We start from the raw sequence: 27,810 nt of genomic DNA on the forward strand, positions 1-27,810 counted from the left end.
TCAATTTAACGTAACAGAAATCAGAGTTCTGATGACATTTCTTGAAATCGGGCAACTATAATAAACCGTCTGCAGTATAAGGCATTCATTTCTGATATGCAAAGCAGCAGCAGACTCTGGAAAAGCTTTTGTAACAAGAAAGTACTTCCCAGCATGTAAAAAGTGGCAAATTATTCTGTCAGTATTTTAATGGTATACTTTCCTATAAGTCACCTTATGAAATGGGTCTATAGGCAAGAGCAGAATGAGATAAGTTAAGGGCCATAAGACAGTTACTTACAAATAATATACCCTGGAAATAAGGGGGGGGGAAAGCATTTTCAGAGAACAATGTTCATTGTGAAAAATGAGCTGAAATGTGGAAATAAAATGATATTAAGACCTGAAATGAAAAATTAGGACAGCAATAATGCAGTAAAAGTCACTGTACTGAATGTTTGCTCTCTTGCTTTTAGTTCCTGAAAACTGACTCCCCTCTTCTCAAGAAGGGGATAAGATGCTACATCTGTTGCGCGTGCAGTATCAGCATCCACTGGCAATGCCAGTGGGGATCTGGGGACAGCAATAAGCAGGCAGTCCCAAATGCAGAGGCTGTTGTGATGAGCTGGTGACGCTCTGACTGGATTGGACCCCATCTCTAAGCACATTTCCACTACTGGGTAAAAGCCACAGCATCTATGTGACAGCTCCTTCTCCACAGATGCCCCTCCCAATCTTCTCATTTCAGATGCTCCCAGCTCCTAATGGGGTCAGGCCTCTGGATGGCCTGGGCTGGGCACCGTGCTGAGCTGGTCTCACTGGAGCAACAAAAGGCCTGCAGTGCCCATCCTCAGCCCAAGCCTTCCCCAAAGGCAGACTGATGCCATGGCTGGGATCGCGGGCTGAGCAGCCTCCTCACAGTCCCTTTGGCCCTGCCCTGGGGCAGAGGGCAGCATGCTGCTTTGCAGCTCCAATTTCCTTTTATTTGCAAAAAGAAAGCTCCACAGAGAGCACATGTAAGGCCCTGCTGCATAATTCAAAGTGAGAATGTTTTATGTTTCGAAATAAATTTTAGAAGTATCCTATTTCAGATTCTGTATTTCCTTTCCAAGTGCTGCCACGGGTGCAGACACTGACCAGAAAGGAATAAATAATTCCTGTTCTTCCTTCACCTCAGTATCTCAGCAGTCACCTGAACACGTGGTACACAGAGCAGCCGCTTTTCCCTTCTGAGACTATTGGCATTCTCACTCAGACGCACTTTTAATAGATACTTCTTTCATTAAGAAAACTGATTTCAGTGGGACCGTTTATGTATTAAGCATGAGTAACTGTATTACAATCTGGCTCTCTGTGGCATGTTCCAAACCAGCACTTTCATTTTTTTTTCTTTCTAAAGAGAGCAGTGATTCAGCATTAACAGAGTCTAAAATATGAGTGATATTTTCAGAGACTTTTCAGTGCACATGGATACAAATGTTAATGAAGGCTTCTTTAAGACAATGAAAGAAATAATTCCCTAAACATCCTACTTATCTGCAGCACGGACTGTAGAGAACACAGAATAACCAATTACTTAAGAATAAAAAAGTGTTGGTTTTTTTGTTGTTGTTGTTTCTTGTTGTTTTTTTCCCTCAGTTCCAGTAATACTTAGTACCATAAGGACCTCAGTGATTTTCACTCAGTTTACAGAAACTCATTCTTACAAGGATGAATCATCAGCAGTGCTAGGTAATCTGAAACTACCAAGGGTCTTACTTTTTGTGACTGAAGATGAGAGGACAGCAATTTAACAATGGCATAGTCAAAGAGAGACCAAGAGTTCTGAAATTAAAAAAATTATTTGTCACTTACCCTGTTCAAGCAGTATTTGCTATCCTTCCCATAAAAGTGCTGAAGACATTTCATGTTCTGCTTGTCAACAATCTTGTTGAAGAACTCATTGATTGTTCGCACAGAGACAGCACAGACAGCAGATCTGTTTGTTGGTTCTGAGGAATCTGGTTTGCTTTGTGCAAAAACGCCATAGAGAATATCATCATTCAATCCAAGGCCCATTTCATGGGCTAGAGCTGCACCGGGTTTGCTTACATATGCAGCTTGCAAAATGTTGAATACCTCCTTTCTAATGGACCTCTTCCTCCGCTTTTCAGTAAAAATACACTCAAGAGGCATTTCCATGTAAGAACGCATCTCTGAATCTAAAGTGCAGAAGCGGATAATTCTGGTGTGAAAAGTCTGGGAGTCAAGAGATTCTCTCTGGACAGTCAGAAAATAGACAAAGTGGTCATGCTCAAAGGCATGGACATACTTAACGGGATACGAATCACGGAACTGAGGGAGGATATCTATGTAAGACTGATCTGTAAGAAATTCAAACCCATCCTGTGTTTCTTTCAACCTTCTAACTGATATTGAATGCAGTACATGGGGAGGTTGAAATGCAGATGTCACGGTGTTTCCAACAAAGAAGTTGACAAACCTGTCCTTTTCAGTCACCAAAACTTTGGTTCCTAAAGTGCTTACAACACAGTCAGGACAATTTTCTGTCTCTCCGTCTACCTGCGGTGAATACATGCAGTGCACCTCACTTTCTATGTCAGCAGGGTTGTCAGGGGGAATGATGTGACGATGACAGACACCTCCAGACATGCTACCACAGCTGATGAGCTGATCATCGTAATAGGTTTCTAAGAGCAGCGCCATGTTGACATTATCCTTCCATATGCTGTTAGATAAATTAGCTTTATCTTTGCAGTCTTCACATGGTGCGCAGCCAGGACTCTCCAAAATAGGCCCAGTCTTGTAGACAGAAATGTTTTGGAGAGTCTCATTTAGTACATAAATCTTGTTGACTGCTCCAATATAAACATGATGCTTGTATAAAACTACATTCTGAATTGGCGTCTCTGTGATGAAGTTAGGAAGATCATATTTTACATTCAAGTTCATCTCTGATTTTTTAGCTGCTTCTTTGCATTGTCCATGACTCCTTTGCAGCAACGCAAACAGGAATAGGATAATCCCAGAAGGATAGGCAGTAACAGGCTTCATTGTCAGAGGTTTAATCTGTCAAAATACATTTAAAAAGAAGAGTGGTTATGTTTCATAGGGTAAAACATGAGCTTATCAGCCAACAGAAATCTGTTTCTAGACTGAATATTAGCTGAATATTTCAGTTTAAGTGTTATAATCTTGCTTAGTGTCCTTAATAGCCTTGCGCTAAGAACTGCTGTGATTACTGTTCTTTGTGGGCACTCATTTCACTGCTTTCAGAACAATTTACAGCAAGATTTTACGATGTTAGATTTTGCAAGAACTTTTGGTGTATCGTACAACAGTAGAAGAGAGATGACTACTCCTCAATTGGCATTAAAACAGCTGGCTGATATGATTTAGAACAAGATGGTGCATGGGTAGGTGAAAGCAAATGTGCCCAGGACATTCACAATGCACACAAAGCAGTTATAGCACTTTAGTGTGTGGATGTAAGATACTTGGCAAGTACCCTAAGGGGCTGGAATGGTTCTTAGCACAGCTGTTCAAAAATAAGAAATATAAGAGATTAAATAATATACAGATCTGAGCTGGGATTGGGCTTCTCTTTTATTCTGTTGCATTTTTGATTAACCATGGAAGAGACATTTCTCCATAAGAACAAAGGAAAAACCACTTTCCTCTCTCCCTCGAGATCTTTCCTGAGGGCCCATTTTGGAAGAATGTTTTTTTCAGCCAGCTCTACTTCTTAGAATAGTAATTTTCCCTAGTGTTGACAAGGTTTTGTAATATATTGTTAGAATATTTTATGCATCATGTGGTGCCTGGCATTTGCAAGTTTTATTTTAGGCTTTGTACCACAGCAATAAGTCACTCTGGTGAACCTTTAGAAGATACAGGCATATCACTGTATCACAAACAAAGGGATATCAAGTGACCTAGAGCCATTAACTGATGAAATCAAAAAACCTAGCACTTTTCTTTTTTTATTTTTCCACGCAATTGTTTGATGTGGCTTTGAAAACCAAAGGCAGATGACTAGTGTGATATTTCACCCCCCTGGAAGATCAATTAAATGAGCTGTGGTTATGAGTTTTTGGTGCAGCGTCCACACTATGCCCTGTCACACCAGACATTTGCTGTTAATGCCATGACACAGTTGTTAAGCCAAATTTAGCTCCTTCGTGGAGAAAACAATTATGCATTCTAACAGCAATATGATCACATGCTTTGGGAAAATACTTATAGTTTGGCTATAGTTAAGCAATTGTTACTAACAAAGAAATGCTTAAAGGATTCAAAATAGACGACCTTGAAAATTACAAACTAATAGTAGAAATCAGGATTGCTATATTGAATTATAATTTCATTCAGACAGAACTCTTTCAGCTATATATAAATTCTGTGTTTTTATATGATTGATTAAAACATCAATAATTTTCCTGCGTTCCTTGTGACATACTTCAGAATCTACTGAATTCTTTCTCTGCCTTACTTCACTAACTACACAGAATGATAGGTTTTGGAAACAAGGACTTGTTCTTCCTCCCTGTTATCTGATAGAAGTCTTAATCAAGAGCTGGGATAAACATCAGAAACAAAGGCTGATTGCAAGTACTAGCTGGTAAAGACAATTCACACTTTTGGTATTGAGAAATGAAGGTCTTTCTTTCCAACAACTTTTTTTTTTTTTAATATTAAACAGTGATAACAATTCTGAAAAATAACCAAACACAGATTCAAAATAATAATAACTAAAAAGAACAGGCATTTGTCATTAGGAAACAGCCACAGTACATATAGTGCTGACTTTATATTTTATAGGGTAAGAAACTGTTTTCTCATCCCACGAAACTTCTTGCTGTTACAGACTTTTTCCTGCTCTGTTCTGGGATGAAACCAAGAGCTTTCTAAGTTTGTGTGAAACACCCAAAAGCCTCATGTGATCCAAGAACAACTGTGTTCACGTCCCTGCACTATCAGGGCTGAACTGGGAGGAGTGGGAAACCAGTCCAACTGTCTACCTCCTTTTGGGCCAGCCCTTCCACCCTGAGAAACTGTGCTAAAACTCATACATTCCTGCATTCAGTTCTGACAAGTCAACATGTTCTGACAAATAATAGATTAAGCTGAAAATTCCAAAAGTGCTCTCTTTCTGACGCTATACAGAAGCAGATGTAATTTTTACATCAACATGTTTTAACCCAAGTGACAGAGGTAACTGAAAGAGGAAGAAATACAATAAGTGGGACAAGAGTTAGATGAGGATGAGGGTGGTTTAACACCATTATGGGAATAAAGACACAGGGTTACTTGTCAACCAAGCACCTCCTTCCTTTCAGTGTATTTGGTGCTATCCTTTTGTTTTAGTATGTTTCCAAATAGATTTCCCAACCAGTATGCCCATATACAATTCCTCAGACTTTACCTGTTCTTCCAGTCTCTAAAAAGGGGATCCTAGCTGTAAAACAGTAAATTTCAGTGCACACTTCAAAGGGATTCAGAGCAATAACTACAGACTGACATATTCTTTCCCTCAAACCACATCTTGGGATGTGAGGTCAATATCTTCAGCTTATATTCAGTTGTGCTCTGGTTAGAATCTGTGCTCTGGAAACAGAAAAATTCCTTCTCTGACTCTTTTTGCAAATGAGATACAAAATAAAACGTTTAGTAGCAAGAACAAGGGTCAGATTTAGTATAATGCAACAGATACCGGGAATAATAGGTACTGCATTTCACAACAACGGGAAGGAAAATATCCGTGATAAATAAGTCATCTTTGCATTCATATCTGAGCGCCATCATTATGTCTTCCTCTGTATGTTTTTGAGGTGTTTAAATCAACCTCCTTGACAGAAATATGCAGATTCCCACCCATGGGAATCCCAGACTCTGTATGTATCCTGCACTGCATCAAAAGAAGGGTGGTTAGCAGGGTGAGGGATGTGATTGTCCCCCTCTACTCTGCCCTCAGGAGACCCTATCTGGAGTACTGTGTCCAGGCCTGTGACATTCAATGCCTCTTTTTATCTTAATTTGACCCAGACTCTTTCTCTGTTACAGAACCATTGCCTCCAGCATAGAGTTGCTTTCTGCAACCTCCAGATCAGGTAATTGCAAACATACTTCACTTGAATACATCCTAAAGAGCAGGAAAACTCTGGAGAACTAAGAATTTAGTACCACATATTTCAAATGTCCAGGAGGCCAGTTCTCCTAAACACATACACAAATGCAATGTCAGCTGAACTTCAGCACTTAGCATTTTGCTGAATTTGAACCAAAATACTTATGCTAGAAGATATACTTTTCTTTCTGAATTCAGGTCAAATAATTTTTTGCTGTCTGTGAGTTGCAGAAGGAAAACAAGTAATCTCTTTGTTTCTCTTCTTGATTTGAATGATGGATGCTGTTCATCCTTTCATGACCTTTCTGTGACTTCCATGTGTGTCTACAGAAGACTTGGAAGCTCTGGCCTTTGATGATTATCAACAAGCAATAGCTGTGGATGGATTGTGCCTTTTGTAAGAGATATTTTCAAAGCCTGTGTCATGATGTGCTTGTTTTTCCATCTCTCAGCAGACACTAGCTTGTACAATTGATGAGAAAACAGATTTTGGTTGCAACCATGGCAAGTAATGATGTGTTATATTGGCGTGCCTGGAAACTTCAAATGTTATGGGTGATGATTCTCATCAGGCTTGGTCTTGAGTTTCTCATTAATAGTTTCCCAATGGCAATCTCTTTTCTACAAGTTTCCCTAATTTGAGGTTGGATGATAATTTGTAAACATTGAACATCATGTCTCTCCATAGTGGTGTTGGCCAGTGCACCAACAAGTCAGGCTTGGACTTTCCAGCTATCCTACGCAAAGAAGCCAGAAAACAGAGCTGTATGCATCTTCCCAGCCCTCGATTCAAGAACACAAGTTCCATTAAATCTGATCATAAAGCACTCCATAGAACTGCACAAGTTAAGACAGCACGCAGACATGAAAAAAAGACTTTGGCAGATTCCTTAGTGCACCTCATCTTTTCTTATCATATCACAGAGAAGAAAAGGTCCCTGTCTATCCTACATCCAGTGTACAGTGGCATGCTTTTACAAGAATATGCTGACTCCTCAGGTTATTTCAGGTTAGGTACAGCAAAAACATGTTAATTCTTACTTCACAAACCCTACTGTTAGCAAAGATAAAATGAATAGTAGCCTTTTCCAATTTTTTTTAATGAAATATTTGGTAGTTTTTTTTTTTTTTCTTCCCTGATAGAATAGTATGTCTTGTTACTATGGGTTCTGACAGATTTATGGTGGCAGATACTTGTAGGATAACCATACTGATTACCGTTCCTGAGAGTTCAGTTTACTTTGCTGTCCTAAACTGAAAACTGTGTGTCAGTTCAGGACCTGATTCCCCGTGGATCAGATGCCCTGCCATCTGAGACAGCAGCATCATTTGAAAGGACAGGACAAATAAGAGGGGGAAATGATAACAGCTCCATCCATTCAATTTTAATCTGTTATAGCAAACAACAATATCACAACACTAGCACCAGCTTAAACAGAGAAAGTTCACAGTGGGCATATCTTCAACAGACTTTTCAATTAACCAATTGCAACCATAGAAAGGATTGAAGCTGATTTTCTCTTTCCTACATCCACAGACTGAAAATGTTCTTAATTTAGAATTGTTAATCTGAATTAGCTACCATGAGTTAAAATAACTGTGAGAACAAGGAAATTTGAGCAACTCAGCATCAAACATACAACTGATCCCTGAGTTAAACCCAGATTAACTTTTTGAATTCAAATCCATATTCCCTTGTCCTAAGTACTGTTTTCACCCCATTTTCCTTATCTAAATTGTTCACTCTGAACAAGATGAGAGCATAACTTTTCTGCAGGGTAATACGTACGCTAACGTAACTCAGCTCCCCACTGCAAAAGTCATAGTACTTAATATCTGGGATGTATGTCACAAATTAACTCATAATTAAACCAGGAGGTTTCCATGGTATGCTAGGAGGTAGCATAGTGTGTGCAAGCTTGTAGGATGGATTTGAATGAAGAACTGGTGGGCAGGGCACAGCCTAGGCAATTGCTGGAGGATCTACCATTAAATAAACCTTTCCAGTGTGGTGGTGTGTGTTAGAATAAATTGCTTTCATTAGCACGTTCAACTGATCTGCAAGCTCTTACAGTATTCAGATAGAAAGGAGAAATCCAAAGTTTCACTGCATAAAATATACTCCTTTGTACATGGTGCATTACTGGGTCCAATATACCATTATATTTCACAGCAGCTTACAACTTAAGCATTTTTGTTTTCTGACAGTTTTAACTAGTATCAAAACAGAAAAAAACCAACCAAATGTATCCTTATCCCATGGAGAAAATGTTATTCTTATATTCCTTATTATTAATTATCTGCAGGTATCCTGCAGTACAATAAAGTGCATAGTCTTTTCTTTGAAACTTGCAGCAGATCTTAACATCCTAACACCAGCATACATCTTGGTTGTGCATCACAACTGGATTTATTTAACCACCTTTGATATGATGAGCTACAATGACACTACAGGTTCTTTCATAATGAACCTCAGCAAACACTCATTGATATATTACAAGTGAGTGGACAAGATCAAGAGCTACGCCTTGTTCAGGAAGACTACTTTAAAAGGTGGAATACAGCATTTGCTATAATCCAGTGAAACTTCCCACGTGAGGAAGTCATTCCAAGGGCTGAGGTATCAAATTCACAATTAAGAGGAACTAAAAGAGAAGTTCAAAATATACAAAGAACAATTGAAGAACAGGGCAGAGATAGCTAGAATAAGATAGATCTTTCATTGCTTGTTCACACATATTTCAAGATGGATTTGGATCTTTACATTCAGAAGGACCATTTTCCACATCTGGAAGCATACAGATGGAAGGACTTCTTTGAAATAATTGTATTGTCTGACAATAGTGGGAAAATAGAAATTAGAGTCTGCACAACACAGCAATATTGATCTGCTCCATTCATCTCGATGCAAGTTAGAAAATGTAGATCTTCATTAACAAAATACCCGGGGTGGTACTATGGCTCTTGACCACTGTTATCAGCAGTAATAGAAATTCAGTTCTAACGCAGACCTAAACTCTGCATCCGCATCAACTGGTTGTTTGAACATCTTAGTCCAAACGTTTAGTCCAAGTAGAAAAGGAGATTTGTAGGGGAGCAGGATAACACCAATACTTGTTATTTTACACGTCACAACCAATAATCCATAGTAGGGTTGCTGTCTGTTTCAGTTGAGTGAATATGGGGATATTTGGCTTTCACTCTCAAATTTTCTTTCATTTGGACATGCTAACGCATCTCAATGTATTTTTACTGCATAAACAGAACAACTGCTCTACTGACTTTAGCCAGCTGAGAGAAGTACACATATCCATGCTGATATTCTGCAGTTCAGGAAATACTTAAACATATAACACTTAAATGGGAAACTTGAGGTATAGCTTGAAAGCATTCAAGGCCAGGCTGGATGCGGCTCTGGGCAGCCTGGTCTAGTGGTTGGCGACCCTGCACATACCAGGAGGGTTAAAGTTAGATAATTCTATGTGTCCTGGCTGATTGAGGGTGTCATACAACCTCAGTTAAAGATGCAAGTACCTTACTGGTCAGTATAAAAGCATAACACCTTAGAGTAGGAGGAAGCAGTTTTTCTGAGCTGATCCTGTTGATCAACTTCTTAGCAAGAGTCTCAGCATTTTGTGGCTGTCTGCAAAGAATAGGGACAGTGTAATTTTCTTGGAATGTAGTTTCTCCTTTCTTAAAGAGCCAAGTTGGCAAGTCTGGCTGTAAACACTTTTAGCTCCATTGCCTTGACTACTCTCTGAGCACTTACTTAGATTTTCTGTTTTATGGTTATATCATTTATCTACCTGAATTCATGTTTTGAAATGCAGAACAAATTTTGGAAGCCTTTCCTATCTTGTAGTAAAAACTAACAGCCCTCCACACTGTGATAATTAAAGGAATGGCATGGGTCATAAAATGAGAAAGATTAAAAGGCAGATAGCAGTGAGTAGCCAAGACAGCATACAGATTTGATCTAAATGTTCCAGCAGCAATTATAAACGATCTCAATGCAGTGCATTTCCTGCAGTTTAATTGTTATTTGGTGCTAATGGTTTTAATGTGTCCCTGAGACAATACCTCTCCATAGCCAAACATTAATCTTCTTTAAAGAAATAATAATAAAATTTCTTTGCATCATTAGATAGGGATGACAAAGTATAGGACATGAAATCTGTATCAAAATATTTACTTGTTCATCATGTCATCAAGCTTCCTTTTAATGTCATAGTAAATATTTAAGTATAATAATAAGAGCAGCAAAACCCCAACAGGTCCTTGAATTCCTCCAGTGAGGAATGAATGTATGAATATCTACTATAGCAGGCAAAAGAAATTGTGCTGGCTCCAATGGATTTTGTGTGTGTGTCTGTGTGTGTGTGAGAGAGAGAGAGAGCGAGCTGACAGGATAGTGTCAGGTAGCAGCTTTTCTGCTCTGCGGCACGCGTAAAACATGCTGCTGGGTGCCGTGGCTTCACCCTCCTCTGTCAATGTGTCTTTGAGGGCCACAAGGCAAATTAGTGACAAATACCCAGGGTCAAGGATTTCCAATAGGTTGCTGACACCCTACTTGATACGTATCTCATCAAGTTAAGGTGTTGTGGTCAAAGTTCGTGGCGGGTCTCTGTGAGATCAGCACATCTGCAGGATGAGCTGAGCCCTGAGGTTCAGAAAGCTCACCCAAGGGCTGAAATGGGTCACTCAGCTCTCTACTCTGCTGAGGCTTGGGTTGTTCAGGCAATAGACATCTGGAAAAGGTATGATTCCTGGAGTACTGCACAGAGAGCTTCAGTTTGCCCCCAAGCCCACTCCTTGAATCTTGGAGCTTTTGAGAGGCTGCAGAGCCAAGCTGGCCTGGCACAGCCTATTGTGCTGATACTGTGGTTTGCCCACATCTATTATAGTTAGTGCAGTGCTAGAAAGCAGACTGCACACCTTCCATGTGCAGTCTGGCTCCTCCACCACAGTTAAATCACAATCGTTTAACTTATCAGAGATAACTAGCCCTGCCAAACACAAACTGCCCCTGTCTAACACTGGCTGAATACTCTGCCCCATGTAAAAAACATGGTGCTAACCCTACAGATCAAGCTGAATTGTCTGTGTTTGTAAACAGCTAGTGGAAACAATGAACTATTAGCTTAGTAGAATACATCCTTTATCTAACAGTCACGTTAATAAGTTGATTGTCTACCTAGCTTCATAGAAGTTTTCTAATAATCAAACAGCAATGTCAAGGATAGCGTTCACATCTGTGTTTGGTTAGGAGGTTATGACCTTTTCTTTTTAATGCTGACCTCGCTCTCGTCACTGCAAGATTATGTTATTGCAATGCACTTTAACTGATGCCCTACTTTCACTCAGTTTAGAAACTGAGTTAATGATGGCTCATTGGCTATACTGCTGCCTTGCTGTGAACCTGTGATTCATGATCTGCTTCCAAGGACTTCACTGTATTGGTATTCATAAATCCCAAAATGGCCTGGAACCAGCCTATCTGACACCCTGGCTCTCACTAGAGGCAATGGTGTCACAGCTGTAATCAGCAGAGTGCCTGATCTGGAGCAGCCTCAGCTTCTTTTTTGGCCGATGTCCCTCAGTAAGAGTTTCTCCTCCCCAGCTTTCATTCTGAAATATCGTGCTGACCTTCAGAAGATACTGAAAAGCTCAGTGGCTTGAAGACTGTTTTCTGAGATGGTTGATTTTTTTTCAAGCTAATGGGATCTTCGTTGTTTTTGGTGCTTGCCTTTTTTTTTTTTTTTTTTTTTTTTTTTTTTTTAAACTAAGTGAATTTTCTTGGTGCTTCTCCCTCTCCTCATCCTGGGGACAGCTGAAGAACTTACGTGCACTAGCACTGCTGCCAGGGCTTCTCATTTACACAGGGCCTGCACACAGGTCTCAGAATCACTCAGGCATCTTGCTTGGACCCCAGAGTGGCTCTTCTGGAAAGCTGGAGTTAGAGTCCAGGAGCTTGCGAGATAAGCAAAGAGCCTATTTCCAATCTCCAGGAAGTATTTACCTTTCTCACAAGGGAGACAAAAGGATAAGTGAGCTCATTCCTGCAGAATGTCGCCTAAACATGAAGGTCTTGGTGGCAGGCTGACCACAGCACAGGGCCTGGGACAGAGCTGGCAGTAGTGCTGCAGGACAGTGCCTGCCATAAGTGGCCCAACTTAAAGCCACGACCTTCATTCCCTCACAAATAAGCTGGCCAAAGGTCTAAACCTTGATCAGGCCCTGGCTTTCCCCCACTGCCTTCCCTCTCCTGTTCTTTTGCCACGAGAGGCAGCGCTGGTGCCAAGAAGGTGCTGGCTGGGAAGCCACCGCTGCTCCTCCCCTCCTGTCCTGAAGATGTAGACAGTGGGAAGTATGGCTGTGAATCTCCTAGTAAAGGATGCAGTTTAAAAGCAGTCCTTGAGCTTCATAGCCCAGCAAGCTATGAAGAAGGGAGAAGGGTCACTACTGAGTGGGATTGGATGCTGTCAGCAGCAGGACCCTGTCTGCACCCTGTCCTGTCTCGTGACTTTATGCAAGCTCAGCCATGAGCTGCAACCTGCCCAGGGCATCTGACTGCTCCACATGGTTATTCCTCCTGTGGAACTTAAGCTCAGGTGAGACCCAGGGAACATTCAGAACTAAGTGCAGATACCAGCTAATCTAAGCACCTGAGATCTTTGTGGCCACACAGCATTAGGTTTTTGGATGCCTTCCTTGGACTTGTGCCCTGAACTCACTCTAAACCCCATTTAAGATTCCAAAGTAACCTCCATGGATCTTTCCCATAACTTTAAGCTTGATCTGCTTATCCAAAAAGAAAATAAAATGGCAGTGGTAAAATTGGAAGTGTCAGTTAATGCATGTTTTTAATTTTGGACTTTATAATACAGCAATCACTCTTGAGCATGAGGTTTGTTTAAACAGTTGCTGCACCAAGTTCAATACTTCAGGCACTCAACAAAGGCTACTGCCATAACAAGAATTTACTTTTACATCCCTGTTCCTGTTAAAATATTCAGATTACTTTACAGTGCTTATTTAGATCCATGTAAATACCAGACTACTCATGATTAATAATTACTCACCCAAGCAGTTGAAATTTGAACAGGATACAGTTGCTGGGACTGATAGTGGGGCAAATCTAAGTTGTTATGCACCTGGATTTTTGCACAAAAGCCTCATTTCAGGCCTAAGGTTTGTCTGGCTATGTTACATTCCTTTACTCTGAAGCTGCCACCTTTTCCAAGACTGGACTCCACATAGTCTTTATGCAAACAATATTCTCATCGATTCCTGTAATGGTTTAGCTGAGTAAGGACTAGAAAACAGGGTGCTTAAAGGAGCCTGAAAGGCAGAAGATCTGTTGACATGACAGAATCTGAATATTACCTCATTTAAAATGAGCGATAGATGACACAGGATAAGCACTGAGATGCAGAAGGCATAACTTAACAGGGGTGATAGGTGCAGAAGAGTAAATCTTTAAAAATCTTATATATTGTTAATGAAGAAAATCATTACGCTTTGAAGAAATACTGAATTAACCTACATGGCATTTCTAAGGAACTAGCTAATGGACATGGGCATTATCTTTTCATATGTCTTTAAAATCCCAATAAACAATGCCCAGTCCAACAATGGGTTTTTACCCCTATTAATAGCATGCAATGGAGGTCTCATTATTTAATTAAATAACCTATGTTCAGATTCACCTCCAAAGACCATAGAAGATACACCAACTCTCTAACAGGGAAACGGGTGCTGTCTTATTTTCTTCCATCTCGTATTGCTCAGTGGTGCTTCCTGAAAGGCTTTTTGTACTGTGAAAACAATTCACTGTTTGTTACCTTTTTTGTGTGCCCTGAAGGGATTTTAGGATAATACTCTCAGATAAGCAAGAAGCATTCCTAATAAAGGCAGGGGAACCTTATAAGCCACGCATGGTTATCTGCGGGCAGAGTTTGGCCCAGACTGTGGTTGGCTTATGAGAGAAATGTGGTATTATTTGCATTAAAGGAGTTATTTCAAAGCATGTTGTATGAAAACCTCTCAATGCGAAAACAAATGAAAAAACATGCAATAATTTTCAGGAAGCAGCAAAGACATCTCTGAGCTACCCGAAAGCAGATTTTATCATGGCAGTTTACATCTAGGGAAGAACAAACATGTGCTTATTTTTGTAAATGTGTTTTCGGAATGAAATAAAACTCCAGGGAAATGGCAAACAGTCCTTCTGACTGATAACAGCTATGTACAGTGTTCTCCTTTTTTTAGCCCTCAGGAAAAACAGGAATCATTTTCTGCAATTAGAACATCACCTGTGATTTTTTTTTTTTTTTTAATTTTTGTTTTACTTCATGCAGTAGCACACTTTACACACCTTTTGCCTGGCTCTCAGCTCTCCCAACTTCTATTACTCTGCTCTGCATTCAGAGCTCCTCCTGTTGCATTGGCTATCAGAGTTACCCAGGAAAACAATAGCTATGGTTGGGCAGGCCTAATTTAAGCAGAAGAGGGAGGGAAACATCCCCTTCTCACAAACAGATATGCCTTGCCATCCATCTCGCTCGTAGATGCAAGATCAAGACAATACAGACAAAATCCGAAGGAATATCTTACCAATGAGTGGCTGGATTCTATGGGTTTTAAAAGAACATAAAGGGTAATAGAGTTTTTAACATCTTGCAATCCTAAAGCTAGAAGAGAATCAGTATCAAATTTTATAGGATGGTTTAAAAACTTGCAGTAAGGTTACTACGTTGAGTAGATTTTCCCATTGTGGAAATCTGTCTGATGAGCCAAGATGCAGACTCGGCGGGACCTGGAGAATGTCACAGAAGAGGACGTCTCCAGGCAAGGAACTATTTAATTCTCTGAGAAGGCAAAAGGGCCCTGTGAAATGTCTCTGCTGTGCCACGTTCTCTGGTGAATTTGTAAGGGCAGTGTTTTCAATATCAGCAAAACCAGACTTTTGGCAATTTCAGATCTAAACACATATGCTTAATAAGCTCTAAATACTAGGAAATGGTGAAAACAAAGCAACGCATAGAAGTGAAGTCCTAGACCAAGTGTGGGTCTTCTAACCTGTTCTCAGTACTTTCATAGCTTCTGTGACACCCTGAGTTTAAGTAAGAACCTAGGGGAACAACCTGATTCGCCATTTGGAAGCCCTACAAACACAAACAAGGATAAAACTCTTATCAGGCAACACAGTCCTTGAACACATACAGGAAGGCAACAGCAACATGTGTGCCAAAGCTTCCCTTCATCACAGGGGTTAAACAACAGTTAAGATAAAAATTTTTATCAGCTACTGTGGGCAAAATTGCAGCCTCGAACAAACAGTATCTTCCACTGATTTGTATAGGTGCTAAACACATTTTTTTTAGGGTGGAATTTGAATTATATTCTCTGATGCATATGAGCTTAATCACAGTGAGCTCTGCATTGGCTCACTGTTTCACTGGAGTTCCATTCCATTTGCATTCTACCTACTTTTTAAAGCATTATTAATATTGTGATTTATTTATTTATTTTTTTTACTGCAACTTCGGGAATTTGTAAGAAATAACAAAAATCAATTTTTTTTCTAAGAAAAATGTTAGGCTATAATCTAAAGAACAAAAGCAATAATCCTATAGACTTTAACCAAATATTTGGAAAGACAGTAATATACAATATTTAAAATTAGTATCCATTTTCCAGAAGTAAACAGGAAAACTGAATATAACTCCAGTAATTCATTTAACATTTTCAATGACATTAGGAAAGAGGAATTAACCTACTTTTGACATGAATTCAACTACCAACATTCATTGTCTTCAGCAAAACTGCCTCCCTTTTTTTTTTGTTGCTAACAAAACTGGTATTTTCCGATGAGAAGACATGTCATCTAGACACACGAGAAAATGATATAATAAAATCATTGCAGATACAGGGATAGATAGTAACATGTGAAAGGATATACAATTCCCTAATACAATTTTAACTATGTAAGAATCTTGAAGATAGAAATCAAGCCTTAGCTATACTAGCATATATCTGAAAAGATGAAGCTTGTGAAGTTACTTCAGTTTTGCAGAGCAAACCATGTTGTCTTCTTGCCATGTATTGCTGGAGAGCCTACAGATTCAGGAATTTTCTCCAAGTCTGAGGTCACTCATAAACCTGCTAACTTTATCTCCACAAGATCATCCACAAAGGGTGTTTGTGGTGGGGGAAGCAAATCCTAATCTCTTAATAAATGTAGCAACAAAGTAGTAAAAAACATGTATGCAACTAGGCATTCACAGGGTACTACAGATGTACATTAAGGTTGAAATCATGCTAGTTAAAATGCCTTTAATGTGGAAAAAAGTATAAATTAAAGGAAAAATTCAACATACAGTTCAAACAAGCTTAAAAAAAAAATTACAAGAAAAAGAAAAAGTACTCTTTACTTTTTCATCGTAAAGTGAAAGAGAAATAAGTAAGTTTGGAATTCTAAGTGTAGCCCAATTAGACATGTACAGAAAAGATACCAATCTAGATTTTCCGGAAATAGAAATGAATAATTCCTGCAGGAATTTTCAATTTGTACAAATATTAGCTAAAGGAATTTCATATGATGAAAGATACCTCAATCCTCTAAATTGAAGGAGAGGAAATCTGCTTTCAAATACTGTGCAAACACACCCAATGCACAGCAAAGCGCGGAACCCACAAGTCAGTAGCACAGCACACACTGACAGCTTTGGGGCCTTGTTCACAGAAACACGCAACGGGCACCATCCGAAATGGAGGAACAAAAAGCAAGATGCTGGAGAGCTACACATTCTGTGGGTGTGAGGCCCTCTCGCAGAGGTGGGAGGGATGGAATTCTGCCAGGGAAGGTGTTCTGCCATGTGAGGGCATGGGCAGCATTGCTAGGCCTGAAACATCCCACACGAGAGGCTACATAGCTCTTGGCCCTAAGGAACAGTCAGCGTAATCAGCACATTAGTCCAGGTTTCTCCCAGTCCCAGACAGTTGTTTAAAATGAGCATCAGTTGAAGCAAACCAGAAACCTTAAAAGACTATTTAATAAATAATGATAACTTTACTGCTGAAGTTCAGGGTGGTCCAGTCTTGTTAGAGGCAAAATGCCTGGTTTGAGTCTGGTGGAAGCAGCTCTCCTCCCTCAAGGAGGTCTGACTTTGGCATGCAGGGTGTTGAGGCCTGCTGTATTGCCAACATACCTGGGACAGGAGCATCACATCATAGGGTTTGTTTTCTGGTCTGCTCCATGTCCACACAGCTGGAATTCTGAAGTACTGCATGCAGCCCTCCTGCAGACTGGCCTTTGCTTGGACACCAGAAACTGGGTCACTTTTTGCTCTATACCAGAAAATCTTAAAGGATTCCCTTTGGTCACAATCAAAACTATGATTCTAACCACTTCATAGAACATATATTTGGCTAATATCATATCCTTATGCTGAAAGAACATCTACCTGAAGTAAAAAAACTTCCCACGAAGGAAGCGAACAGTTTATAAAAATTGGTCAATAAAAGTTAATTACTTGTTGCCTAAATCTATCTGTCTTTATAACTGTGCAACCTCAATTAACCGAGTCTGTTTGTTGAATTGTGATTGAGAGGCCCCTAAGCTTCATTATAACTCTATTTTGTAAAATAAAAGACCTGTATCCTGTCCAAAAAATAAACTCCGTAGGTGACTTGCCGTGTTGCCATTTTGGATTAAAAAAAATGCTCTGCCAACACACAGGGGAAGCTTTAATTCCAGCAAACACACACATAAACAGGAAATCTCTCTCCAGTCAGAAGGTATTTTTTCTTCATACAATGGGGTTCAAAGATGTGTCATCATATAACGTAAAACAATTGCTAAGTAACCTTCCAATTCCAATAGCTCATGAGCATAGTCAGTTCACAGGGTTCGGAGCCTGTCACAACTTGCGTGGAAGGTACAAGCACACAGACATCACATGTTGAGCCAAGGCAGGGCTGTTAATCAATAAGCATGTCGGGCTGAGAGGTAGGTGGGGGGAATCAATTTGCAGAAGGGAAATGGTAACAACCGTAGATTTAATCAAATTGAATCCACAATCCCTTGCTATTCTCAATTTTTTGAAAAAAGTAGCTCCATGACAAAGAATGAATTTCAATAAAAGTCACCTATTTAGTTACATTGCTGATTTTTTATATTTGTCAAGCTAGGTCACTGATCCTTCTCAGAAATCATACCAGTGCCTGTCAAGAAGATTTCAATACTGTTTGGTTGGATAAACGTCAAAACGAAGGAGCTACACTAAAGATAAGCAACTTACATAGGGATTGTTATTTCTCTGTGACTACAGGAAAAAAGATAGGCTGATGTGACCCCTCAAACAGAGGTTAAAGCCACACCACACACAACAAAATGGATAGCTATCAAATGTCATGGTGATGGCCATGGTGAGAACACTTGAGCAAAATGAAAATCTTCCGAAAGCATTAGGCAATTTTCCTTCCTCATCCATTTGCAACTGAATTGATCACATATTCCAACAAGACCTTTCCTACCAGCTTCCACACAAAAGGGAACACCGTGTTAATTTTCTTGGGACGAGCAGAAGGGTAGCACAGAGCTGCGGGATGCACAAAAAAGCATCCTGCTTAAGTATTTTGAGTTTATTAATTGCCAGAGCATTAGAGAAAATTTCCTACTGCTGACACCTGCTTGAAAAATAAAAAGCCCTGATATTACGCACAGGCACGCAGCCGCTGCTTTCACTTTCTGCCTCCACTGACATCAGCCCTGCTACAAACCCTCCTGGCCTTCCCCTCTGCTCCCATCTACCACTCTGATATTCCGTGCCCTCCATCACAGACAATTCAAAGAAGGTCTGATTGAGGCAGAGGTCACCATCCAGTGATAGAAAGGGATTACGGAACAATTTAAAAAGTTCCAAAAAAGATCAAAAAGCTTCCACTTCCAGGTGTCCATCTACTTGGTAGTGCTGTTGCCTTCAAAGGAGTTCTGTCCCAGGCCAATGTAGTCTGTTAACTTTGCCTTCCCTTTGTTTTTTTACTGTTTGAAATTGGAGGAAAAAGTACTTTATCTTCTTGTACAACATCATAGCTTTCCTGAAGGCAAATAGCTTGGCAATTTGCTAGATTTTTTTAATGCTGGAGGAAACAAGTTAGCACACATACCACGTGTTTGAATGCCTTCAGAAATTAGATTGAAACACTGATTTGATTTCCTAAAAGGTACCTTAAACAAGGCAAGGTTAGAGATTTGGAGAGTAATGAGAATTTGTGTGACTTCAAACAGCTCTACATAAAACAGACCTGATATTCTGGGGGGGAAAAGGTCACCTAATTATTCGCTTCCTGAAGGCCCTCTCTATACTGCATTTCCCCTGGGTAAGGAAACTGATTTAAAAATGGCTTCTGGTAACATGCTGGCATCACTCAGCATGTAGGAGATAGAGATTTGTTAAAACCATTGCCAAGAAAAACACAATTTTACAAGAGGGAACAACAGAAACCTTCCTGGTGCGGTGGTTCCATTGGGATCAGGCAAACCACACAGGGAAACACCACTTGTGGTACTCCCGCAGGGCCATGGTCCTGCTCACAGCGGTGGCATGCCACATGGGGCTGCATTGGAGCTGCTGTGGTGTGACCACTGGTGGTGAGTTGTCTGGGCTTAACGATGGGCTGCAAATCTGCTTGTAAGGCAATGATGGGCTGTGGCCACAGCAGACAAGATGTACAGGTTGATGGCTCTGCTGCTGGGAGTGCAGTTCAGAGGCAGAGGTAGGGAGGTGGGGGTGGGAAGCCTGGGCACAAGGGTTTCACAGGAACCAGCCACCAAGGTGTGGTTGCAAGCCATAATCTCAGGAAGGTTTGTTTGAAGCATCACACAGCAGCACTCTTCCTCACACCTCCCTTGTAGCTCCCTTCTGGGTATCACTTTTCTGCCCAGGTTGTTTCAGAGGACACTGCTGCTCTCCCAGTCAAGAAATGATGCATGCTTTTGCTGAGCAGGGAGAGCCTGAGCAGGATTTCCCCTCTGTTACACATTGCACAAGCATACATGGAGACGCAGCCCCTCCCCTCGTTTTCAGTCTGCAGGGAATGAAGTCTGGACACACCACCTCTACGGGGCATAAACAGCCATGGGAGGTTTGGACTCTCCCCCAGCCCAGCCCCATGTGTGGCCAGCAATGGGTGCCCGTGGTGGCTATGCACACAGCCAGTGTGTGAGCCAGCTCTGGGAGGCGCAAGGCTTCTTATTTCCCCTCGGAGCTGGAAAGTACAGCGCAGTCACTTGTGGATCACAGAAGGCGGGCTGCTCTCTTCACTGCATTGGGTCAGTGGGAGGAAGCTACTGGCCAACACTAAGGTACTAGAGAGCTACAGCTATAGGAAAATCAGCATGGGAAAGGCACATCTAGCAGGATGACATTGTCTGCTCAGTTTTGCATTTGTGAGCTGCTCCCTGAGCCCCAGCTGAGTTCAGGCTGTGGCTGCTCACCCCGAATCAGCGCTCTCTATCCATCAGGTAGCACCGCTGCCCCCCAGCCACACCAAGAGCCCCCCTCCAGCCCAGCACATGCAACCTGGCTTACAGGTAAGGGGTTGCCGCACAGTGCTCATCCTTTGGGAAAGGAAAAATGGAAAGGAAAAAGAGCCCTACAAGATAAGAGACAATCCCCTTCCCTCCTCAACAGAAAGGGTAAGACACTGATTTTATATGCTGTAAATAGGGAGATGAGTGTTCTACAAAGTATTCCTTTCCCCCAGTGATTCAGTTTGCTTTAGGAGACAGGCAGAGAAGGAAGCACGCAGCTCTGAAGGCAGCAGGGCATACAAAGAACAAGCGATACAGTCACTCTCCAAGTTACTTTGTTTTCCACACGCAGCTCCTGCCAAAGGCAGAGCTTTTCGCTCCGCAGCCTGCGATCTGTAAACATCGAGCCGGCTCTTCGCGAGACGTGGGAGACTCATTCCCTTGCCCGGCTACGAGCACAAACTGCTCACGTTTCAAAAAATAAGATAGGAACTCGCTGGTGGACAATGCAAAAAACGCTTTCGGGATGAGGCAGACGAAGCACCACACGTGCACAGGTTCTTTGGGAAGAGCAGGCGCCGCAGCCGAAGGAGCCTCCTGCAGGTTACACACACGCGGTTTGTTCAACACCACCGCTCCTTGGTTAGCAGTCCCCGGTTTAGGATGCACGCGTGCAACTTGCAGCTCCCGAGCAGTGCATGCCGCACTTTTAAAGCCAGCGACCATCTCATTCAATGCCGGTACGGAAGCAGCGGGAAGGACGCTATCGTCCGCCGCGAGTTATTGACCGTTTTCAGCAAATCCCGCTTTTCAAAATAAATAAATAAAGCCGAAGCAATTCCTCCGCGAGAAAGACCGCAAACGCCGAAGAACCGCGAAGTACAACCGCACAACTCGGGGATCCCCAGCGGCTCGCACCGGCGCGTTCGCCGCACGCGGAGCCCCGCCGGCCGCGCTGCCGTCACACCCCGCGCCCCCGGGCTGGGAAGGGGCACCGGTCGAGCCGCCCCGGCCCCGCTCACCTGCCCCGCCCGGCGCGGAGTTCCGTCCCCCGGGGAGCGCAGCGAGCGCCGAGTTCCCTGCGGGGCTCCCTTCTCCCCCACCTCGCCCCGCTCTCGGTCCCCTCGGCTCGCCCCGTGCTTACCGCAGCGGCCGGAGCAGCGCTGCAGAGCGGCACCGCCGCCGGAGGGGCGAGCGCTACGGCCGGCGGGCGGGCAACCGCTCTCGCTCCCCGTTCCGGCGCTCGGCCCGGCCCAGCCCGGCTGGGTGGGGCGGGGCGGGGCGCGGCCCGGCACACCTACGCGCCCCGGGACTGCCCCCTTCCTTCGCTCCTCTCTGAGCCCCCTCTCCAGCCCCGCTCCCCTTGTTGCCGTCCCTACCTGGGCTGCGGTGCGGTGCTGCGGGCGAGGGCCTCCCGGCGGCACCTGAGCTGCGGGGCGGCTCTTCCCTCCGGCGCCTCCGGCGCGCTGGTGGCGGCTCCCAGCGGTACGGCGGCGGTCCCCTCGGTCTCTCCGCCCCTAGGCGCGGGGCTGACCTGCCGGTGACTCACCGCGGCGCACGGCGCGGCTGTCGGCGGGGGGAAGGAAGGAGAGGGCTCCCGCACGTGTGGATGGCGCTCCCCGCTCCTCTCCAGGCAGGGACAGGGACTGCGTCCGAGGGATGACAGAATCCCACACCAGAGGGATGGAGGGAAGGCCGAGGCACCTGCGCTCCTGTCCCGGCTCCGCACGGCGCCAAAAGAACTGAGCCCCCACCGACCGCGTCGTGGCGTCAACGCCCGAGCGGCTGTCGAGCTGCCTCTCGGTGTGATTGGCCTCGCTGCGCACAGGCACGCAGCACCGAGCTGCCTCCTCACGTCATCCCACAGGCTCCGAGCCCAGCGCTGGGGCTCTCCCTCCAGGCCCACGAGGTGTCTCCCACAGGTGCTGAGAAACTGAGACATGGAGCGATGCCAGCGGCCTGGCCCACACTCAAGAGCCATCTCTCCGGCTGATGGGTTTCAGCAGCTCCTGATTTAAAGCAGATTTTTAGCAAAGGGCTTCATGTTCTGATAGAAGTTATTGAAGACATCTATTTTCCCTCCTTGTGTTTCCTTTTTTGGCCCCGTTTCTCTTCCCTTAATCACACCGTTTGGACCGTTGAATGTTTTGGATGAGTAAAGTGAGAGGAACTGCACAAAGCGGTGCCCAGTTCCATGATTAACCATGGGAAAAATGTCAGCCCTTCCTTCAAAACGTTTTGAAAGGGAAATCAAATAAAGCATTGCATGTGTTTGCTGTAGGCCCAGGCTGTCCGTGTGACGTGTGTGTGCACAGAGCTGTACATCAGCACGGTGCTTTCAGCAGCAGCGAGCCACCCTGCCACCAATCTGCTGCAGCAGCACACGCAGTTTGTCTGCCTCCTTTTCCTATGAGCTTTTGGCAGCGGTGATAAAGACATGGAACGAAGCTATAAACTAATTCTCTGCAAAGGCAAACACGTAATTGAGACAGTGTGTAACCTTTTACATGTTTAACTTATGAAATCCTTCCTCCGCAGTATCTTTTACCGACAACAGATAGCACAAAGAGCGTGTGGCTTCCAGTGCTTCCAGTCTCCTTGTCCAGTGTGAGTTAGCAACACAGAAAAGCTACACCAAGGGAAAACAAAGCCTGTCTCTCCGGTGCCCCGAGAGCTGAAATTGCTAACAAGTAGCCAGTGAGGCAATGTTCCGAGTGATGCCATCCTGTTGTTCGGAGGCACTGGGAACCTGTCCATGCTTTGGTGACTTTTACTTCCATTAATACTCAACAGTAGTCAGAGAAAGAAGGCTGAGAAGCAGAATGTCAGCCCGTGGTGAGAAATGCACGGCTGCATGCTACTGCTCACTGGGCTTCGATTCCCAATCAAGTCATTAGTGTGCATCCATACTGTTACATCAAATTTGGATGAATCCCTCATCTTGCTTTTGAAAGAATGGGGTAAAGAAACAGCTCTCAGCCCGGTGTCCACCCCACAAGGACAGCCCCTCTGCTCCCAGCACTGACGCATCTGCCTGGGCTGGGCAGCCAGCGCCTGATCCTTACCAGTGGGACAGCCAGTACTATTCTGCAGCTAACAAATGGATTGTCACTCATGCACAAGGGAGAAACAGATGTTTCCTTTCCATTCTGACCATGCTTGTGCCACGTTATTTTAGCTTAGCTGCGTGAGACAACCACACTGCAGCCGGGCTCTGATAATCCTCCCTTTACAATTCCTGCAGTGATATGTATGCACCATGAGCAGTTTCTTGGAGGCTCGAGGCACCTTCAAGGCTCAGGTGAAGCAATCACTCTGTTACTTCCCTATTCTTCACTGTGCTTTCACCACAACTTTCCCTCATGCCTGTCTCTAAGGACTGGTCATCTGCACAGAGTGCTGGCAGAAATAGCAGTTGTGGCTCATTTCAGGAAGCTGATGGCACTGGAAAAAAGCAATTCAAAAGTGTAAAGGAGCGTCTGCCGACGTGATGTGTTCAGCAGAGAGCCAGAGCTCACCCGTGGGAGTCTGGGCACATGCAGCCCTCATGTGATTAGAGATAGGGAGCTGAGGAGTACAACAACTTGTCCAATAGAAGGGACATGCAGTTAGAGACATGAATTGTAAGGCTACGTTTAAGCTGATCTCTCAGATGCAAGGAGGAAGGAGAAAACAGTACAATTTACACTTCAATGCATTAGCAGTAGTACAGTAGTACACCAGGAACTTAATAAGAGGACAGATTCGGTCCAGCAGGTCTGATTGTGATCGAATATCTTACTCAGAGCTTAAGATTTGGTTATCTTAAGTGCAGGTGGTAAGATGGAGTATAACACCCTGACTCACCTTGGTACTCAATCTTTATTTAATTTAAATAAGGACAAGATATTTGACTGTCTCTCTGAATCTGGACTTATCCCCCTTTTTAAACAAATAATATTAAAAAAATGCATTTATGTAGAACCAAATCACACTATATGGCACCACATCTATACAGCACTATCAGTATGGTCAGTCTTTGCCCTCTGCTGCCATCACTCACACCTCTGGAAGCGAATATAAAATGCAAATGTCATTGTGAGACTCCAGAGACTTCTGACTTAGCAGGGCTTCCTCATGGGTAAATGATTTCACCAGGAGCACGACAGTGGGAATGAATCAATTTAAAGCTTAAGAACATGGGAGAAGATCTCTAAAGCTGAGCTGAGTTGTGGGTATCAGGCAGCCTCCTGCAGCAGCACCCCTCAATGTGCAAAACTGAGCCTTAGGCGACCGCACTGATCTCAACTGCCCTACAGAGCAGTGATCTATAGCCAACCTGTGAGGTGATGTGGGACCGTCATAGCTGCAGCCCTTCGCTCAGATCAAGGCAGCTGGTGAAGCTCTGGGGCAGGAGTTGCACCTGAGGCAACCTTTCCTCCGATTATTTCATTCCTTCAAGTCACTCTGATATAATCTATCCTTAGTTTCAGTACTTCCTGGGCTTAAAACCCCCATGTGAGTTCCCCCACTGGGGGAAGCACGACCACAGCCGAGAGCGGGACAACAGCACCTACCAAATAAAGTATCACAACTGACACTTTGAAGTGTAGTTTCTGAAGATTTGATTATCACTGCACTTCATATTTATTTATTTATTATTTAGGTATTTATTAACTAAGCCTATGGATTATGAAAGCTTAGTAAGTATTGCATGTTTGTCTGTGAGAGGATCAACAATGGCAGAAGGAGTATTTCAGCCTGCAGTTGAGGGCTGCAGATGTCCTCATGTGGAAACCCTCTTCTCTAGCCACTGAGCTACCCTGGGCAGGTCTGATTGGTATGGAATCACCAGGCTGAGATTAAGATTGTAGCTGAACACGTTTCCCACGTTTCCATCTGTGGTTTCTTTTCTGCATGTACTGATGGAGCAAAGGGAAACACTTTTTTTTTTTTTTTAATTTTTGTGGTGATGTTTATTCTCTTTGTTTATCCTTCTGGATTTAACATTGCTACTGGACACCACAACTGAGTGAATCCCAAATCCGAGCAGTGCAGGCATCAGCTAAGCTGAGAACAGAGGAAAGTATGACTGTGGTCACTGCACGTGAAGACTGCATGGCCAGGGGTCTGCCCACCACTGTGCCAGCCTCAGGGCTCGGTGAGCATGTGAGCAGCTGGTACACAGAGTTCAGGAATCCAGGAGAAATTAATCACTTGAAAGAACAAAGATTATTTTACGGGCAGATCAGCTCCTTCCATGCATCTGCTAAGGGTAACATGAGTGCTAGTGCTTGCAGAGAGATGGGGTCAGGGACCATGGAGGAGGGTGGGCTTGCAGCAGCCGAGATTTATATGCATTTAAAGCGTGGTGGCTCCTCGCCCTCTGGAAAGCAGCAGGGAGCTGGGAGGAGATGGTGTGGATTGCAGCCCCGCTCCCACTTCGGCTGTGCTTCCCTTCCAAGCTGTGTTGAAATACATTAAGTCCTGGAATGAGTATCTTTGAGTGTACAAAACCAAGAAATCATTTAATGGATGAAAAGCTATATCCTTTATGATTTTATGCTCACATCCCTGAAATGGATTCAGCTGCAGTAGCCCTCGGTGCATTTGGGGAGCTCAAACAGCAGGAGAGAAGGCTTTCAAGCCTTTTTCAAGACTTTTCTACCATGTGAACTGTTTCAATCAGACGAAGCAAAAATCCCAAACCTATATCATACATGTACCACTCTGGTAGCTCATTTGTTTATTTAACTGGAAACAAACCCTATGATAGTCAAAAGCAAGATGTTTACACAGTGAGGATTTTGCTATCTATTAGATTCATATTTTCAGCGTTATTACACATTCAGTTGTCTTAAAAGATTCTGATAACTGTTTCTGGACATACTTTTCAGTAGATTTTTAATAAATTCCTCTCCTTCCTCTGACATAGCATTTGTAGTAAAATCACTAATTGTGGCATTTCCAGCATTGCAGGATTTTCTATGCACTGACTGCTAGAAAGTTTCCATGAGCTTCCTTTCATCCTGACTGCTGTGACTGCAGCACAGCGTTGGTTTTTTTTTTTTTTTTTTTTTTTTTTCCCTTTGCTTTGCCGTTTGTGTTTACAAAGGTCACAGCAGACAGATCATTGACCAGGCTGGAAATAGAAAATCTGCCTGTTTAAAAGCAGAGGGACAAGTCCTGCCTCCAGCAATGTGTGCACCTGGTGGGCAGGGGGAGGCTGTGCCTGCACTAACATGTAAGCATGGGTGAACTGATGCTGGCCTCGTTCAGCCAATTCAGGAAGGATGTAAGCTTCACTAGAGATTCACATACGCCTAAATTGAGGCATGTACCTGGGTCTGATGGTGTCATGGGCATCTGCAGGCTGGTTTCTGGGCTTGTGCCAAATCTCACAGCTCACCACGCAGCTCCGCAGGGCGCAGTTTGCACACCTAGCACCTTAAGTGAGTTCCTGCAAGTTTAAAGAGAACCATCACCTTCAGATATCTCCTCTATCTGAAAGCATCTCAGGATACTGCTGCCTCAGGTAATGCTGCTGTAAGTATCCCAGATGGGTAAAACCCAGAAAAGTTTGACAAAATAATCACTTTATTTTTCTCACACTTCTTGCATTTATAGCACTTTGCTTATTATCAGAATAACTGGAAGGTTTTTTCTCTTTATGCTATTCCAACATGGGAGAGAGAGGAAAACACTTTTAAAACAGAAATTATCCTTATAAAAGTTCCATACAATTCCAGGGAATATAGGAAAAATAGATGCTGTATTGACTTTTGTTTCCTTGGCTAAACGTCCAAGTGAAAAGAAAAAGAAGTGTTAGAGAGCATTTAGGGATGAAATTAATCTTATCCATAAATATTTGCAGTCCTGAGAGCTTGCGTCTTAGTTGTCCACAATGACCAAAATGGAGATCTTTGGCAAAACCTCCAACTGCTTAGTTTAGTGGGAATTTGCCTGGAGTGCTCTGTTTTGGGGAGCTGTATCCACGTTATCAGCATTTTTTTACCATCCCTAGGGTCTTACATGCAGAATTACTTATTGATTTGTAAAATCTGGTTCTTTCTGCACACGTCTGCATCAAACTGTACCAAATGTCTCCTGGCCATGAAGAGCATAGTTATAAAAATGCTTTTTACTTAATGTCATTAAATATGAGGTATTTCCCAGATGTGGTTTA

At 43.1% G+C, this 27,810-nt stretch overlaps 1 protein-coding gene across 3 annotated transcripts in view; it reads right to left on the reverse strand.

The window, feature by feature from the left end:
- MET (MET proto-oncogene, receptor tyrosine kinase) overlaps positions 1–22,349 on the reverse strand; it is a 92,164-nt gene extending 69,815 nt beyond the window's left edge. Inside the window, exons 1-2 of one of the 3 annotated variants that reach the window (XM_085219061.1) lie at positions 22,025–22,349; positions 1,834–3,048 (exon numbers count right to left, since the gene is read on the reverse strand). In XM_085219061.1, coding sequence (XP_085075187.1) covers positions 1,834–3,033 — 1,200 coding nt within the window. In that variant the 5' untranslated portion in view covers positions 3,034–3,048; positions 22,025–22,349. Of the gene's footprint in view, positions 1–1,833; positions 3,049–21,667; positions 21,908–22,024 lie in introns of those variants that run through there. The other 2 variants (XM_085219066.1, XM_085219054.1) reach the window with 2 other exon arrangements.
- Positions 22,350–27,810: the final 5,461 nt, after the last annotated feature.

Source organism: Meleagris gallopavo, chromosome 1 (assembly GCF_905368555.1).
Source record: "Meleagris gallopavo chromosome 1, MGAL_WU_HG_1.1, whole genome shotgun sequence".
NCBI classification, from domain to species: domain Eukaryota; kingdom Metazoa; phylum Chordata; class Aves; order Galliformes; family Phasianidae; genus Meleagris; species Meleagris gallopavo.